Source organism: Chelmon rostratus, chromosome 3 (genome assembly GCF_017976325.1).
Source record: "Chelmon rostratus isolate fCheRos1 chromosome 3, fCheRos1.pri, whole genome shotgun sequence".
Taxonomy (NCBI): Eukaryota; Metazoa; Chordata; class Actinopteri; order Chaetodontiformes; family Chaetodontidae; genus Chelmon; species Chelmon rostratus.
Window position 1 is genome coordinate 17,050,760 of NC_055660.1, and position 18,869 is coordinate 17,069,628.

Below are 18,869 nucleotides of genomic sequence, written 5' to 3' on the forward strand. Positions count from 1 at the left end.
ACACGCTGCTGCTGGAGGAGCTGAGAGAGCGGAGGGTACCGCAGAAATAAAAGGCTGAAGTGAACTGGGGTGAGAGAGAGAGAGAGAGAGAGAGAGAGGGAGAGAGAGAGAGAGAGAGAGAGAGAGAGAGAGGAAAACGGAAAACCCTGAAGTGCTCTGGAGCAAAGGGGAGTATCCCTAGGTGAAGAGGAGAGAGGGAGCGGGCAGAGGACAGGAGAGAGGGATAAATAGCAGAGGAGAGGAGAGAAGAAGGGACACGGGCAGCCGCTGCAACCGGAGATACATCAAGATAACGAGTTATATCTCAATTAGATGACAGTCTAATTAACGGTGCCGGTGACTGCACCAAATCGCGCACTCATTGGGGATTTTCTCCGCCCGCACGACCAACTTTTCTTTTTCTCCGCTTCACGGGCTGACCCCTGGCTCGCTGGCTCTTACCTGCTAATCTCTGCCCATCACTCGGACCTCGATTTGGATCTCCTGTGCTGTAAACCGGTTCGGGTGTCTTGTCTGTGATGGGGGCAGCGGCGGAGGTGGGGAGCTTCGCCAACGGATTTCTGGACAGCTTTGGCCCCGCGGGTGCCGCTCCGGCTCCCGTTGGCTCTCATTTCGTTCTCACCCCAGCCGGGGCGGTGGACTACAACTCGGTAAACGGATTGATGATGGGGGGACAGGGGCAGCAGCAGGAGCACCTGGTGTCCGCGGAGAGGCTGTCCCGGAGCCTGGCGGACCTCAGCCATCTGAAGGGGATTCTAAGGCGGCGGCAGCTCTACTGCAGAACCGGCTTCCACCTGGAGATCCGTCCCGACGGCACAGTGCAGGGCACCAGGAAGGATCACAGCAGATTCGGTAAAGAACCCCACAAAGAAACCTAATTATTATTATTATTTTCATTATTATTATTATTATTATTATTATTATTATTATTATTATTATTATTAATTAGCAGTAGTTGTAGCAGCAGTAGCAGTAGTGGCTTGTCCACTGAAATTTCTGATGTAGACTGTAAGATACAGAAGACTGACAGGTATCCTTATGTTCTTACACTGTAAGAGACACTGTAACACACACACACACACACACACACACACACACACACACACATGTGCGCGCACGCACACACGCACACTGAAAGGGAGAGATTAAAAAACAGGAGAAAGTTTAGTGCATCTTAATTATAAATTCCTATCCTCGCTAGTATTTGATATAGCCTATAACGAACAGTAGATCGAATTAAATTTAATTGGAAAATAAATTAGAAGTGGGGTGAGGGGCCATCGCTGCCCCAACTTTATATAATCCTAAAAACTATTAATACTACGTGATCATACCCATGCTATGCTATGCAGCCACACAGGTTACTATAATCAAATGCTAATTGTATATGTGGGAGCCTACTGTGATGGCAGCTGCTGCCGCTATAACACTGAGCTGCAGGCTAGTCTGTGGTGCTACCAGTGGATAATGGTAACAATGCATGTAGAGAAAGATAATTTCTTTCAAGATAAATAAGCTTTCCAGGTGGGATACTTTGAGTATTTTATCTTTGCACATTTCCACCACATTTCCTCTCTGAGATTAGATTGCAAGCTTTTCTTTACTTTTACCAGCTTATCTTCAGTTATCAAGATAAACAGCTGCAGCTTACGGCAGATCAAAAGTAGATCTCACTAGAGATTTCTTTCAGTGCTTTGAGGCTGTAGCACTTCTGGCACTTGATTCATTCCATTTGAGACTTGGATACAACTTCATGCCAGAGGCCATTCCAGACACCCAGCATTGCTTGTTAGAGTCAGCTGGTGTGGACAGACATACAGTCATTTACTGAAAGTTTTTTGTGTTGAGTGCAGGCAAACTTTAGTCTCACCATTAACCCTCTTCAGATATATGTATATATAGTGTGGAAGCAGTGGAATAAACCTCAGCAGGACTATGCCATACTGCCAGTGTGATACTTAAAAGATGCTGTTTTAAATCTTATGTATTTGTGTTAGATGTTCATCATTTTGAACAAAAGTGTTTGCAAAGTGTAGCTAATGTAATGTAATGTGTCTGTGCAGGTATTTTGGAGTTCATCAGTCTGGCTGTGGGACTGGTTAGTATCAGAGGGGTGGACAGTGGTCTCTACCTCGCAATGAACAGCAAGGGAGAGCTGTATGGATCGGTGAGTACACTCAGATGCACATTACCAACTATTGTACTGTCTACAAATTTCCGAACATGTCTGATGTGTAACTCATGGTCATCAGTTGGCACATTCTGCATCACTAAACTCATATTTTCTTCTGCTTGTCTTTCCTCCTGCAGGAGAAGCTGTCAGCAGAATGCATTTTTAGGGAACAATTTGAAGAAAACTGGTACAACACCTACTCGTCCAACATTTACCGGCACGGAGAAAAAGGTACATTTTACTTTGTTGCTCTGAACAAAGATGGGACGTCCCGGGATGGAACGAGGTCGAGGCGACATCAGAGGTTCACTCACTTCCTACCGAGGCCTGTAGATCCAGACAGAGTACCGGAGCTGTACAGGGACATACTGGGCCAGAGCTGAGACTGAGACTTACCATGACCTGTCAAAGCCAGTCTGAGCTGAAATGCAACCCAAGTGCACCTAATCCTAACTCCTTCTTGAGGAAGATGGACGGTCTTGTTGTTCTGGGCAAAACAGGATCATAACAAGTGCACCAAATCAACATTCCCCACCGCTAGTATAGAGGAAGGAAAGAGACTCTCTCTGAAGCAGACCAGCTGGGGAGTTTGACTGAACAGTGCCAGGAATCTTCTGTGGAAGATGTGAAAGACCTCATGACAGACACAGAGGGTACCTGGGCCCCTAAAATTGCCACTTTATTGGCCTATGCAGAGGCCCTGGTGGCCAAACAGATGATATGTGGATTTCTTTTGATTTTACACTTATTAAATCCAACTACCTGCTAACCAAACTGCATGTTCAAGGGGAGAGGAGTGTGGAAACTAATAAGTGAGATTAACAACTAGCTGCTATAGCTTTTTACAAAAGTGACTGGTGAGTCTTGTCAATTCCACTGTTTTCAGTAGGCCTTTTAATTTTATTCAAAACACTACTGTGGCTGCTAAGTAAACAACTTATTAAAAATGCATAATCCACTATATACATGTGGCTGGTTTACACAAAAGGTAGTTTTATGCACTGGAAAGCAGCCATGTCTGTTCCGGGAAACGGGTCCGAGAGCTGGGGCAATCACCTGTATCGCGCCGACTGTTGTGATGGCATGGATGGATTCCCTTTGAAACTGCTCTAATGACAGATGCTGCTTAGAAAATATAACTTTTCTAAAAAGTGCATGAGGAACAAGAGTGGAAGAACAGAGCCAGTGGAGCTTTATAAGGACTTCCTCTGTCGTGTCCTGTAGTGGATTACTGTGTCTTCTGTTGGAACTCAAGAGACTAGAGCCCAGTGAAGGAATTCTGTTGTTCTTCTACTGACTGCAATCAACGAGCATGGGACTGACAGAGACACCCTTACAAACCTGTTGACAGATTTTATTCTTATTTATGAGTTTTTGTTTCCTAGAACATACAGTATATTTATTTCATATATTTATTTATTTTGAGAATATATTTTTACAGGTATGAGCTAAAATAAAAGAATATGCAGAACAAGGCATGAGAGGTTTTTCTTATTTATTGTGCTGTATAAACTGCTGTTTTCCATTCTCACAATCTGACTGAGGAGATATATTCATATCAGCTTTTGGACTCTGTGTTCATAGTGTTGAGTTATCCAGATTAGAATGTTGATGATTTGCCATGAATCTGAATTTTTGGTTCTTCACGGCTGGTTTAAAATTAACCGGGAACTGTTGTCAGAGCAACACGTCCTTAAGCATGAGTTGCACAGTGCGGTGTTATTGACAGTTAGCTGGATCATAAGTAAGACGTAGGGTGAACCCAACATGGACTAATTTTCAAATACATACACAATAATGGCTCGGTTTCTAATTAAAGACTAATTTTTGATGAGAACATGCAGGTTATTGTAACATCACATGTGTTGGTGTTGATTAGAATTAATCACAATAAAGAGTTACCTATTTTTATGCATGATAAATATACAACAAAATATAGCTTGAGATACTGTGAGCAAAAAGAAAAAATCAATTATTATCTGCACTAACTCACTTTGCTTAAAACTGACTATGCAAAAGCTGTTTCATAAGTGAGTTTAGAAGTATTTCATTTTCATAGCAGGCCCATGTAAAACACTTCAGAGTCTCTTGAACTGAGTCCCAGCACCAATTGTGCAACAACATCACTTGTGGTTGGACGAGATTCACTGGTAACATCTAATTGTTCAACAGTGATTAAGGTGTGGAAGGAGGGGACACATTGTGGACCACAACGGAGAACAAAATGTCACATGTAACAATGCAGGAACACATAAAATGAGACGCATGTTCATAAATCTATTGCATGATGGAAGGGTTCCCAGCATACCTACCTCATGTAACTGCAATTACACAGTCAGCACTCAGCCAGTCAAATCAACGATGATCATGGTGTCACATATCTATTTATTTTCTTTTCATTTAAAAAAGGAATGTTCTGTTATTCAAGATAACGTCATACGGGATTAACAAATCAATCCTCAAACTGCATTAAGGGCCCTGTTTTTTCTCAGACATGACAAGGCTCCTCTAGAGCCACAGAAAACATAACACAACTGTTTTGCGCAGGTTGATTAGTACTAGTACACTGACCTTGGTGTAGCATGTGCACACTACATTTGGAACACTATGGGTGCTATGCTGCACAAAGCAAGGTAGTATTAATTGTTGGGCTAGTTCAGGAGATATAAGTTTGGCTCTAGGAGTGAAGAGAGGAAGAGACAGACAGAACTTGCAGTTTAAAATGGTACCATATATTGAAAAAAAATAGAACAAACAAAACAAAAGGAATATTAACATTGAATATATTCAATGCAATCAAATGAATTCAACAAGTTCAATCTATTCAAATGAGCCCAATCAGAGTTCAATGAGTTCAGTCAATTCGCGTAATGAGCTCAATAAAAGCTCAGGTTGCCCACAACGCGAAAGGTTGTGAACTTGATGACTTGAAGCAGCTTGAGTGTCCAGCAGGATAGTGTCCGAAGTGGGGGAAGGGAATGTGTGAGTGGGTGTGTATGGGTGACAGGCCGCTCAAGCGTACGAGTTGCAGGGGCATATAATAAGGGAAAAACTGGCTGCAATAAAGACTCTCCTACCAGCCCGACCAAAGTAGGAGGATCGGTTCCTGGGAAGTGAGTAGTGTAGCAGGTGACGTACATGGATTCAGTAATCTACTGAAGTGCCCCTTCAATACAGTATTTATACATATGAAATGTATACACAGCACAAACTCCCTGGATAATGTTGTTGAAAATTTACTTGACAATGCCCAGAAAGTCTGTCAAGACCATCTTATTTTTCAGGCATATGTTGAGCAGTATTGCCAGCTTGTGCATATCCCAAGATCTGCAGTGGCTGATTCACATAAAGCAGCAGGCACAACCTTCACAGGCACATTGCAACTGTTTGTTGTTTAACACTATCAAGTGTTGTCTCAATACTAAATCAATTGTTGTGCAAATGCAAGACAGATAGCAAGCTGGATTAATCAAGCAAATAATAAAGAATGGCCCCATGGCTGTACAATTCTGCTGACGCATGGCTCATTCCTAAATTTCTTAATGCAAGAAGCTGCACTTAGCTGTTGCTGCCTTGTTAAAGGTTCGATGTTGTTATGATAGCATCATCTAGTGGCTCACAGCTCCAATGGTTTCCAATGAAGCTAGAGAGTTAGGATGCGTACTTTGCTTGTTCTACCCCTATAAACAGCACTAATACATAAAGCACCTTTGGGATACTGTGAACTGATCCTTTTAGTAATGTTTATTTGCAATTGCTGCCATCCAAGGAGGAAGAGTTAAGGCTTAGTAACAGTTAAATACCTCTGAAGCCAGTGTTAGATTCTGTGTTTTTAACCGATAGACTACATACTACAAACATTAAACTACAAACCCCCCCCTGTATTGGATCAAACCATTCTTCCGAATTGTTTGAACAGTTTATCATTTTCTGCAAATAAAATTAGCATGAGGCGAATCTTTTCATATTTCGATTTTAACTGACCTAAAAAATGTGCCATTGGAAAAGGTAGACAGTGAGACAAGTGACAAATGGTTAAGAGTATGATTCAGCCAAAAGAGATGGGAGATGGATGGGAGTAATGGGAAAGGAGGAGAAAAATAACATGAAGTCATCCGTGTGAAGAGACAGCACGCGCTTCCCCTGACAGACACTGCAATTAGACAAGTGACTGGCAGGCCGAGTGCAACGCTACACTCTTTCATCCTTCCCTTCACCCTCCCTTTATCTCTCTCTTCATCCGCCCGTCTTGGGTGAGTCATCCCTTCTTCTTACGACACCTGAGACTGAATTGACCAGATGTCGCTATGGCATGGGTGAGAGAAAGAGCTAAAGAGACAGCAAGAGGAGTGCTAGAGTCAGAAAATTATGTAGAAAGGCAGAGACAGATAAGTATGAGTACGGTGTGGGATGATTGTTTTACAGCCTTTTGCAAACAAAAAAAATACCGATCAGAGGCAGCTCTGTGTGTTGAGCTTCAAAGTGAAACTCCTGAAATAGCAGTCGACAAAATAATCTCGCATCAAGGTCCATTTTAGTTCGTATCACATCATATGCTAATCAAAAAAATAATAAAAAAAGAAACTTAAACATCGCCAGTGGTTTGTTAAATCCATCCCTCACTGTGTCATTTCTCCACCTGTTGATGCAGTGTGCATTGGGATGTAACAGTCATGCTAATCTTCCACAGAGCTCAGCAAATTGCTGATCTTTTGAATTACCTTGGCACACCGTAAGCCCTCCTTGCACTGGACTAGAACTACCTGGGGACCTTGTATGATGTAGGAATGTACCCACCCACCCGTCATGTGTAGTAACCTTTTTTCTGCTCAGCACAGCCGAAGTGCACTGACAAGCTCTATAGGTCTATGTGAGAGAGGTACGCCATCTGAACCCCCTACTGTGACACCCACAGGACCCCTGCCGACTGTGGATGGGAGCAAAAAGCCTCAACAAAGAATGACTGACCTTACACAGTACTAAAGCAGCCTGTACCCTTCAACACCTGGCCTATGTTGGCCTGACACTGGGGAAACACCAGTTCTGTCAGATTTGTCTCAAAATGTTTTATGTCTCCAGCTGCATTTCACATCAAGGAGATATTGCCATAGGTCAGTACCAGCATACAGGCTCATCAGCTCAGCAACATGTTTCAGATTAGATTACACGGTGCTGCGGTTCACATCTGCCCAGCTGTACAGACAAGAGCGTGGCTACATTGTGTCTAGTTAAGACATGGTTCAGCGTGTGCATAATCCTCTGATAAGGGCATATAGTGTAGGATGAGACGGAAAAAACATCAGACAGACAGGGCCTGAGTACCAGTATATGTATACACACACACACACACACACACACACACACGCACATACACACACACACAGATCTTAAAACCAGGCCAGAGAGAGAGAGAGAGAGAGGTATGACATGAAAGTTTGTAAGAAACAGGTGGGTTTCTGAGAAGAAGAGTTAGAAAAAAAAGCTGTATGTGGGTTCTTAGTGTTGCCGGCCTGTCAGGTTACAATCTTCCTTTGAAGTATGTGTGTGTGTGTTTGCAGGGAGGGGGAGGCATGTTTATGTGAGTCAAAGTGACTGCGTAGATTCATGTCAGCACAACTTCTGTGTGTGTATGTGTGTGTGTGTATGTGTGATCTGTGAATCTGTGTGAAGGTGAGCCAGGGGTTCTCCTGACTAGAGGGCTGTCTGACTGATGTGTGAAGACTCGTGTATGTGTGTGGTGTCATGCCTCCACCCCCTCTCAATGCTCCCTGTCTCTCCTCAGTGGGGTTTTCCATCGGCTGGCTAGATCTCCACTGCTGGATCCAGCAGGTACTGGTCCATGCAGATATAACCAGACCAAAAGAAGTAAAAAAAAGAAGAGAAAAGGCTGATATTCTCTTAGAATATTTAAGAATATGTTCTTGCATAACTCCTGTCTCCTCAATATGCTGCCAAAAAATCAAAAATAAAGCTCTGGAAAAATTACAAATTCCTCATCATGTTTATTTGCATGATTTACCCCCCCAAAAAACAAGAAAATCTTCCAAAATGTAAAGCCCCAATGGCTTTAAATGTATTTTCTCTTGTCCCCTTCAAATTGAATATTATAGCGAATTTGTCAGATTGAAAACAATTCAAACACTTCAGCCACTATCATTAGTGCCATAAAGTGTGTGTGTGTATGTGTGTTTTGTTTTTCTCAACATTGCAGGTGTAGAAGTCAGTGATCTCTGCTGCTATGTCTCTACGACAAGCTGAGTCCACACAGGTGTTCCTCCTGCAGTCGTCAACACACGCTCACGCACACTTAACACAAGCACACACTGTCATCACTTCTCTGTGTGTGAGATTAATGGTGATAGCAGTGACTCAGCTGTGGTGAATTCAGACAAAAAAAAGCTACGTGTCCATCCCAAATTCTTAGACATATTAGACTGCTATGAACTCATCTTACTTTTGACTAACAAATGACTTCACCTCTTACACTGTGACGTACCCGCCAGTAGCTCCATCTTAACAAACTCACGTTGTGCAGGAACGCGTTGTTCAAACATGCAAAACTTAAACTTTATTTCTATTGAAAATGTAAAAATAAACCAAATGCAGTAGTTGTAAGTTAGTCACATGCTCTTTATGCCAAACCATCCAGCTTCTCTCCACACACACGTTTGCAGCAGTATGTCGTCACTCTCCTGCGCTTCCACTTTTTCTACTGAAAAAGTGAAAAAAATGTTCATTTTAAAGCTGCACTAATTATTGTTTCTATATCAACAATGGATCTAATGACTGTGTGTTTTGTGCCACAGAAAATGAATAACAATGGGGCAGTTCTATTGAGTGTTTTAGTGTCTTTCAGCTCATTGTTTGGGTTTCACAACCAGTAACTTCTACTGTTTTGGTTCAGTTTGCTCTCATCAACCTTGTTTTCAGCTGCAGCAGCCTAAATGCTTTAAAACCCCACTGTATGCTTGCTCTAAATGTCAGAATGACAGACAAAGTCTAACAGAAAGGACAGTGAATATTAGACTTACATTCACCCAGGAGACAGTAACATGACTCCATATTAACTTTCTACGGTGATAATCTGACCCCTTAATAAGAGTGTTGTGACACACTTTGAACTCACTGTCCACACATACGTTAAAGTACACATAAGTGCATAATGTGTATCGATTACTATGTTTACTACACTTACATGTAATATAGATTTTTCTCAGGAGTGTTGGAGAGACAGCATTAATCAGTTTTTTGATGTTTAATTTTGGATGAAATGGGGGACTGCTCCCATGAAGTGGAATACACTATGTGTGCATTGATAATTTTCTCATGCTTCTACCGTCTCCACTACTCAATTTAAGACACAAAAGAAGTTTGATCAATCATGCGAAATATGCGAGGCAACCACTTGCATGTGTCCGGGGAGGGGATGGATGTTTTTCCTCGAAACGGGCTCGAAACTCATTCAACCTCCTACGGGGGCAGAAAATGGCAGAAAACAGGCCAGGCAAGGCATACAGGTGTTCAAAATAACCATTATATTCTTTACTAGCTACTTTTACTTCAGGTTGAACTGCAGTTAGAATTGAACCAGCCATTATCTCATGGTAAACATTAACTAAAGCTGGCTACATAAAATACTACTACTAAAAAGATTCTTGAGAGGGCAGCTAATGCCTAGAAATGTCATAAAATGCAGTCATTTCCTCTGCTCACCAGTGAGCATGCCGGGGAAACACTGAAAATGAGTGGGGTTCGATGTTGGAACTATTGGTTGCCCCACAACATGCTTTACTTCCACTGTTTCCGATTACAACAGAAGTCCGTGGAAGTGTCACAACTCTCCTTTTCAGCAGGTTCGTTAATAATGAGTCAATGGTGTGTTTACAGCTTGTTTCACTGCCCCCAAGTGGCCAAAAATCAATGCAGGTTTAAGCACTCTAAGATAGCTTGATAAATGTACTGTAAGCCTGTTTACTATATACTCAATTCAAATGTTGCATTACTTTATCAAAAAGGTGATTAGGAAAGGATTATTATTGTTATGAGAAGGGGTTACATTTAAAATAATAGAAAGCACAGTCTAAACAGTGTGAAGACGGCAGCCAAAATAAGTGTTAAATTAACTCAGAAGACACAACAATACACAGTCAAACCACATCACACACTTTAGTAAACCAAGTGTAACTGATGTGCACCTCCACACCTTCCTGCTGTTTTCTCTCAGCCTGTTTCAATGAAAGAGTGTTACCTGACATATTGCGGATGAAAGATTCACGCCGGCGCACATATTTTCAACCCTGTTATCATCGACTGTCCTGAACAGATGCAGAACATGCTGTTGAGCAGATTCCATGTCAAATACCCATCTAACCACTGGCTTCAGCTCATATCCACAAAACCACAAATTACACCCAACATGGCATAAAATTGGGCAGAGACCATAGAGTTTTAATTTTCTTTTAAAAACAACTGCACAAAGTTTGCTTCTTTGATTAATACGACCCATTCACAATGCATTTTTGTTAGTTTAAAATGGATGATGGCCCTAAGGTCACAAAACAGCGTCAGCACATTAGAAATGCTTCCCTTTTAAGTCATGTAAACATATCAACGGGCCATAATTGGTGCTGAAAGGGTCCTATATGGAATCAGTGGTTTGTCTATAACTGTTTCTGCCTAATTACTTTAATTAATTTAGCTGACTGAATCATGCTCCCGGGTGCCCAGTAATGCACGTTTGTCAGTACACACAAATGAACAACCAGCTCAGCTGAACCTGCAGGTGTGATCTCTGCAGAAGCTTTTTTTTTTTTTCTTTAAACCTATTCAGGAAATGCTCATTGTGACAATGCCATACAAGCCGGTGGAGTAAGTGAGTTTAAGCTTATTTCCTCCTTTCAGTTGAAGGCTACCGTGTGAAATCTCCGGGCTATTATTCCTCAACACAGAATGAGGAAAGAAAGCATTCGACTAATGAAAAAAATCACATTGTTTATGTATATCTATTGAAACAGCCCTGTGAGGCTGTATCTTAAATTTGTCACTGCAGTGCTTTGAGCTACATGCTAACATGACAATGTTGACGCTCATGTTTAGCGGGTGTAATGTTCACCACATTTACAATCTTATTTCATTTTGTTGGCATGCTACCAGAATTAGCAATAAACACAAAGTAAAGCTGAGACTGATGAAAGGTCAGGTAAAATTCTGACCTGACAATGGCGCTACGCTAGATGAAAAGTCTGGAAGTGATAAGGATTAATTCTCTTGGTACCTTGGATATCTGTATCAAATTTCACCATAAATGTACACCTCATGGTGGTGGATGAAAAGTTATAAGATCACCAAAGTCATTATGATTCATCCAAAAATGCCTGTAAAACATTTTGTGGCAATCAGTCTTACATATGTTGAGGTTTTTCATGGGATAAGTGAAAAATCTGGTGGTGGCGCTGGAGGAAAAGTCAGAGGATCACCAAAGGATACGTTGTCTCAGCACCATCAATGTCTTCACCAAACTTCACAGTATTTCTAAAGCAATCTGGAACAAAGTGGTGGAGCAACCACAGCATGAGCATGGCTAATATACTAGCTGATCAAGCTACAGGAGCTCTGGTACAGCACTTAAATCTGGCACAAACTCTCAATAGATTGCCACACTTTTGTGCGCTTCTGTAACAAGAAATACAATAATAACAACAAGCTTGTCAGCACTCCTCTACAGAACCTCTAGTGGTCATTTTAAGCAAAAAAAATGTATAAAATAACAGAATTATTGTTTGTACTGAGTCAGTCATCAGTTAACTGCTGCCTGCTGATAACATTTCTACATTAAGCTGTTTGATTTTTCTTTAATTGCTTCCTGTCATTTATGAGGGCTCACTGAGTGGAGGTGCAGAAAAAGAGGTATTGAGAACTGAACCGATAGAAGGGTAAAGGAGGGATTAGAGATGAGACAGCAGACAGTTATTCCCCTGTGCTTCTCCACTCTTACAGTGTAAAATCATTTATGTGGCTCACGGCGGACGTGTTTGCTCAATGGTATGGATTCACAGACAAATTCACTCCTAAATTCTTAATAGGAACGGAAACATCCATTATAATGCCAGACAAGGAGGGTATACAGGGGGGATGGAGGGATGGAGGGAGAGAGGGAGTGTTAAAATCTGCTCCAGGGAAGATAAAGAGAAAGTTTGACTTGATTTCTTCCTGCAGGAAATGAATCATTGACACTGAGTTCAAGCTAGATGATATTTCAGAGAAGAGACCATCATCATTCAAGTCATTAAAAGTCAACACGCAATTAGATGTTCAGTGTCTTGTTCATTGACACTTTGACTCATCAACAAGAAGAGCAGGAAACTGAACCACCGGCCCTACGGTAGCCTGACTTTACCCTCTGAACTTCACTAATTAACACCATATATTGAGTTCTGTATAACATCATGCTGGTTGATTGGCAAAAAGCCTCAGAGGTTCTGGTAGGTGTATTGTTGAGCTTTGTGCAGAGGCAGCTATTTCCTCTGTTTCCAGTCTCTTTATTTTGCAAAGCTACTCACTTCCTTCTTTATGCAAGTCCGTACTTAAAGCGCAGACCCAAAGTCTGAGTTCCTTAAGTATTTTGAACATTTTCTTAAATGATTGAGCCACCCGACCAGCTGTTACAGCCACAGATCCGTTCACCCAGAGGTTTTGGGTCACTATAAATAACTTACACTTTAGCCAAACAAAAAAACAACTGATGGTAATGTTTTGAGGACAGTCTCTAATTGAAAAGCTACATGGTTTGCAGCCGAATGTATTCTCCTGCTTCCAAGGCAAGCTAAAGCATTTCCATGTATATCCAGAGAGGGACTTGAACACAATAAAGCTATTATTTATTTGTCTGTCTGGACTCAACAGCACTGAAGCTGCCATTTGTTTAGGCAGGTCAACTTGAACCTCACATGTTCTTAATCAATGCAGGATAGCGGCTGCAAAAAAAAAATGTTATTTTACACAAAATGATTTGATACCACAAAGAAAGATGAAATGGACAAAATGATTAAAAATTTAGGACATTCTTTAAATACGGTCACGCCTTGAGCGGTCACAACCCCCAGGACTCTACTAAATACTCTGCAGACCCTGGATTCAATAATGGCCAAAGCTGTATTTTATTATCAGCCTTCACGGGTAGTCTAACACCACTCAGCCTCTGGGGGTACACACACACACACACACACACACACACACACACACACACACACAGGGTGGAAGTAATTAAAGCAAGTGGAGCTAAATTGAAGTATATTGAACTCATCTCTCACACGCTCCCGCTCTGTCGATAGATCACTCGCCAAGTGCTATCGACCACTGCAAAGACTTCCCTTTGCAAAACACTCTTCTCTGCAGTGCGTGTGTGTGAGGCTGTCAGTGTGTGTGTGTGTGTGTGTGATGTGAGTTAGGGAGTGAGAGAAAGGGACAGAGGCAGAGAGGACATGAGAGTTTAGAGAGAGAGAGAGAGAGAAAATGATGATCTGTGCAGCAGAATTTGCAAAAACTAATTTTAGGATTGTCCTTCATGCTATTCCCTCTCTTCATCCCTCACCCCCCCCTCCCTCTGTCTCTCTATCTTTTTCTCATATGTCCCTGTCTGCTCATCTGTCCTTCTCTCTCTTTCCACTTGCCTGTTTTCTCCTTTCTCTCTAAATCCCCTTATCTCTATCTATCTTGTGCGGGCAGTAATGATTTTAACTAAATGAGAGTCTTGCACTTCTCCACCCTACTAGATTAGCGGATCAATGGAACAGTGTTTGTGTGTTCTCGTTGGGGGAGATGTCTGTGTGTGTGTGTGCTCAGTCCACGCAGACTGTATAGTCATCATAAATACCCAACATCCCAGGTGACTGTGCACTGCACAGAGGACAAAGCCCCGCAGATGAGAAACGACAAGAAAAAAACTGACAGCCGAGATTTTCCAGAAACGGCAGGGGAGAAGGACGCTATGGATTTTTACTGAATAATCGGTGGGAATTCTCCACAAGGTCTCAGCATGACAAATGTATGTCAAACACACCATCAATGGTGGAGGAGAAGAAGAAGGCCGCTGCTGCTCTGTTGAAATGCCTTTGCTCTCTGCTTGATGTGAATTCAATTGGAGCTGAATCGATTATCTCCTATTTGTGATCAATCCTAAGTGGATTTGCCTCCACTGGCTCAGTCCTTCCCCTGTGTGACTGAGCTTTTGCTCCTCTAAACATTTTTCTCCTGCATTTTTTTCTGTTTGCCAATTTGCTCCATTCCTCTCTCTCTTTGTTGATTTTGCTGTGTTTGATATGATGAATACATTTTAAATTATTTAATGGAGTTAAGCAATACATAACCAAATCAATGCTGGACGGCTAAATAAAGTCAGCTATATGAATTATATGAGATGGAATCACAAACTGACAAGGTGTGTGATTTTGATGAACTGACCCTTTAAAGGTACCTTGCAGAGTTTCTTATGCATAAGAGAACTGAATACCATGTTGTGGCCCGTTCATTCCAGTGAAAGACGCTCACTGCCCACAGAGCATGTGCCTGGAGTCCATCAGTGGCGCAGCTACATTCAGTTGCCTGACCCTTTCCACACCCTAACCTTATCCACCCCATAGCTGCCATGTGCAGAATGTGATCTCAAAATGTTCTTGAACATTATCCAGGATTTTACAGAACCAATGTCCAAGTTCCTGACAGCATTTTTATTTTTCTCATTTGCTAACTCTGCATTAAGGCTAAAAGGACAGTGGTGTGTTGACCATATTTTGACATTCTAGGGGCACTTCTGTATGTTAATGAGTGTGTCCGTGCACAAGCAGATGGACGTAGAACAGGTGAGATTTACCATTGTTCACTCTGTGAAGTTGTGGTCGCACTTGTTTGATAAATATACATTTTTTGTTCCTATGAATAGTTCTTACATACACATTTAGAACTTGTTCTGTGCATGGTTTGATAAATGAGGCCAATGCACTGTTTACTTCAGCCAGCATCCGTTTGCTGGGGCATTTCTACATTTATTGCATTACTGCCAAAAAACTGTCAATCAGTGGAATACCGTGACTTGCACACAGATGGAATGCGTATGATGTCATCTGCATATTTAGTACATACATGTGCGTGCTAGTAGAGCAAATCATGCAATACAGGGACCTGCTGAATTAAACATTGCTCCATAGTGCCAGTAAAGATTTAAGAAAATAATAAAAATAAAAACAGGACAAAAAGAACTACACAGAGCCCATTACAATATCAAAATCATGACTATTTCAGGGAGTGACCCATCTCTTAGTGCCTATTAACACAGTGTCCATGACCTATAATTTGATGCAATGCGTCCTGCAGAGTTCAAACAGTCAGCCTGTGCTGTTCACCTCTCCACCATTTAATATATATTTAGATATCAAGTGGACTTACTGAGCAATGAAACCTGAGACTATTTGGCACACCGACACACAAAGACACGCATGCACACACGCCAACACACGTCCATGCATGCTGTCTGCAGAATTGTCTTCAGTGTGGAGCGCCTATCAAAGCATGGTGGTTTCCTCCTGTTAGTGTGACAGCTCTTAAGCCTCACACATGAAAGACTGACAGGGAAGTTTTATTACACCTTTCCTAAAAGCAAGTGTGAGTGTGCGTATGTGTGAATGTTTGTGCAAATGTGTGTGTGTGTTTGTGTGTGTGTGTGTGTGTGACAGTGTTCTCAGCCGGTAGAGGTGTAGACAGCGGTCAGGCTGAAGAGTTGCCAGATTTTCAGAGCATAACATGACTTCACAATAACACAGTCATCCTCAGTGCTTGTATCTGTTGCTCTTTTATAAAATATGTAGCTGTCAGTACAAACACAAAGGATTAATCCTTAAACACACACACACACACACACACACACACACTCAAACATACGCAAACACGAACACACACAGACACAAACAGGATTCAGCTGGTCTGACTTTTGAATAGTTTTGGATTAAAGCTTCTGAGGGAGTACAGTACTTATATGCTGATGCAACAGTGTCAAGCCAAAAATATAAAAATATAGAAGTCAGTCAACAATTTGGTGTAAATAGCAACCTTTTTTCAGCGGGGTGGGTTTTTCGTAATCACACATAAAGGCATTTGTGTAAACTGCATGTATCAGTCTACTAATGTGAGTTTTACAGTGGAGGTCAAATAAAGAGCACATCCACCAACATCAGTAAAAATGAAAACAATTTAATCAAATGAATATTACTCTTTAGGGGGAAAGCGCAGCACTACTTCACATAGCTATGTCTTAAATTTAATGAGTGTGGCTATTTTTTAGGCCCTCACCCACAAATGAAATTGATGACAGGATAAGATGCATGAGGATTTTGCTTGTCACATCTGCTAAACTATTTCTCGGGGGAATCCCAGAAAGAAATCCTGAATAGGTGATTTAACCATTCGACCCACATTTTTTGTGCAATCATTTTGTTGACTTTAGTACAAAAAGCCTTGATTGTTCATGATTACCTGAATGAATGTAACACTCAAATAAGTGATTTTCTGGCCTCTTGTGAGCAGCAGAAAGTGAACACTGACAAACTGTATTGACACCTTTTAAGTTGATGTGTTGAACTCGTAAAACTAACTTTCTTTCAAAATGTAAGGTTCCAAATGAGAACACAGAGATGCAGTAGGGGTGCATTATCGCCACTGACTGTCACTCACAGGTCATGCGAGAACGTGGTAAGTGAGGCTGCTGAATTTGCTGGATTGCTCCAACTGCATGCCTCAAATATATAGCACAGACACTAAAGCCGTCTTCTCATATGAACAATGTCTGCAAGATTGGTTTGGGTGAGGGGTGGTACCTGGGCAGAGCAGGACCCATTCATAATGATGACTGTTTCTGTCCAGTATTCAGTCTCTTTTAGCTCTGCTTTTGGTCTCTACCAATTCCTGAGGGACATATCTGGCTTTTTAGCTGCTAAATGTTTCATTTTGTTCACCAGCAAGTCATTAACTGAGTCTGTCTGCTGTTTTGCACTGAGCAGGTGGTGTATAGTGACCTTTTAGAGCATTTCCATTGAAGCTGTAAACAATGCTGGTGACAAAGTTAGAGTGAAACAAAACAATAAAGTTGTGAGCAGGAAAACTAAATTGCAGAGCAGAGAATAACTGCAGTCTGATGTTAATTCTCTGTGGATTAGTCATTGATCCCGCTCACATTACACATTGTTCTATGCCAGTTTATTTATGTCACTCATTTTAAAACAGACCGACTTCTAGTTCACTCACTGACCTTTAAGCTGCCGCCAAACTTCAAGATTACCGTCTTATTATAAAAAAGATCAATTAGGTTTAGGTGTTTACGTGACTGTTAAGTTAATCACTAAATGCACATGTGAACTGTAATGATTATGTTATTATGAACTGGGCTTGTTCTTACAGCTGCTGTGAACACAGGCACAAACACGCACACAGATAGAAGGTATCTGATCGTGTCTCATTGTGGTTGTGTCACCTCTGCCTCACCGATGATTTCTCTGTAAGTGGAGAGAGACCTCAACAAAGGAATAGAGACAGATAGAAAGAGGTGTGTGCCTACGATGACAGTATCCATACCTGAGGCGTTATGACATGTGGAGGTGACAGACAATGCTTGGAAAAGCATCCGCACGTGCGTGTGCTTGTGTGTGTGCGTGTGCGTGCAGTATAAATGGCAGCAGATCAATGGAATGCTTATACGTACTGTAGCGGCAGTACTCTTGAATGCATGCAGACAGTAACTATGGCAACGGAAACATATGAAACACTGTAAGACCCATGTACACACACAAAAGAAAACCACACACGTGTTATCAGAAGATCTGGATATGAGTGATCACTGCCTTTCTAAGCCAGGGAGTTTCCTTTCTTGGCTACATCTCTATTAAATTAGTGTGTGTGTGTGTGTGTTTGTGTGTGTGTGTGTGTGTGTGTGTGTGTGTGTGTGTGTGTGTGCGCGCACGCGCGCGCGCACCCATCCCCACCACTTCCAAACAGCTTTGACTTGCCAGGAGATAAACAACATCGTTCTTAGGTATACCTCAATGTGCTCATGAGTGCAGGTAAGCTCATGCATGAACACACACACACACACACACACACACACACACACCATCACTTTTGGGGACATTACACAGACACAGACATTCATTTCCTGGAAACTTACCATAACCATAACCACTACTTGCCTAAGTCTTCATTGACAAACCTTGGAAGTGAAAGAAAGCAGTGTTGAGTCGTCAACAGCCTCATTCACTAATTCTGTCAGTTGTCATATCCCAATACAAAGTTGTAAATGACACCAAGACACTTCAGCTCTACAAGTAAGATTTGTGATTCTTCCTGTTTTCTATTTCTACATTGGCCAGAAAAACAAACAAGTAAATAAATAGTAAATAAGACAGATTTGAGTTATTAAAAGGCACATTGTTTGATCTTTGATGGAGTTTCTCTCTGCTTGCAGCCTTTGTGCAAAGCCAGGCTGAACACATCCTGGACCAATATATGTACTGAACACAGAGAGTAGAACATGATATCATGATATCATCTGACTCTAAGAAAGAATACAAAAATGTCCCAGTCATCTCTCTAAGTGGAGCGTCTCCTTAATGGGCTGCAATCAGTTACAGCCTCTGATCTCTCAGCCACTGTTTTC

The 18,869-nt window shown here is 41.6% G+C and overlaps 1 protein-coding gene across 1 annotated transcript; it reads left to right on the plus strand.

The window, feature by feature from the left end:
- Positions 1-518: 518 nt before the first annotated feature.
- LOC121604540 (fibroblast growth factor 20-like) lies at positions 519-2,556 on the plus strand. Its single transcript, XM_041934089.1, has 3 exons — positions 519-852; positions 2,064-2,167; positions 2,311-2,556. Exons 1-3 carry the CDS (start codon positions 519-521, stop codon positions 2,554-2,556), a joined length of 684 nt encoding a protein of 227 aa, XP_041790023.1.
- The last annotated feature ends 16,313 nt before the right edge of the window (positions 2,557-18,869 follow it).

Bases quoted from the DNA above. Each gene is read 5' to 3' on its own strand.
- LOC121604540 (XM_041934089.1), top strand. From the start codon at position 519: ATGGGGGCAGCGGCGGAGGTGGGGAGCTTCGCCAACGGATTTCTGGAC. The intron at 853-2,063 runs GTAAAGAACCCC...GTGTCTGTGCAG, and splicing joins GAAGGATCACAGCAGATTCG to GTATTTTGGAGTTCATCAGT. The intron at 2,168-2,310 runs GTGAGTACACTC...TTCCTCCTGCAG, and splicing joins AGGGAGAGCTGTATGGATCG to GAGAAGCTGTCAGCAGAATG.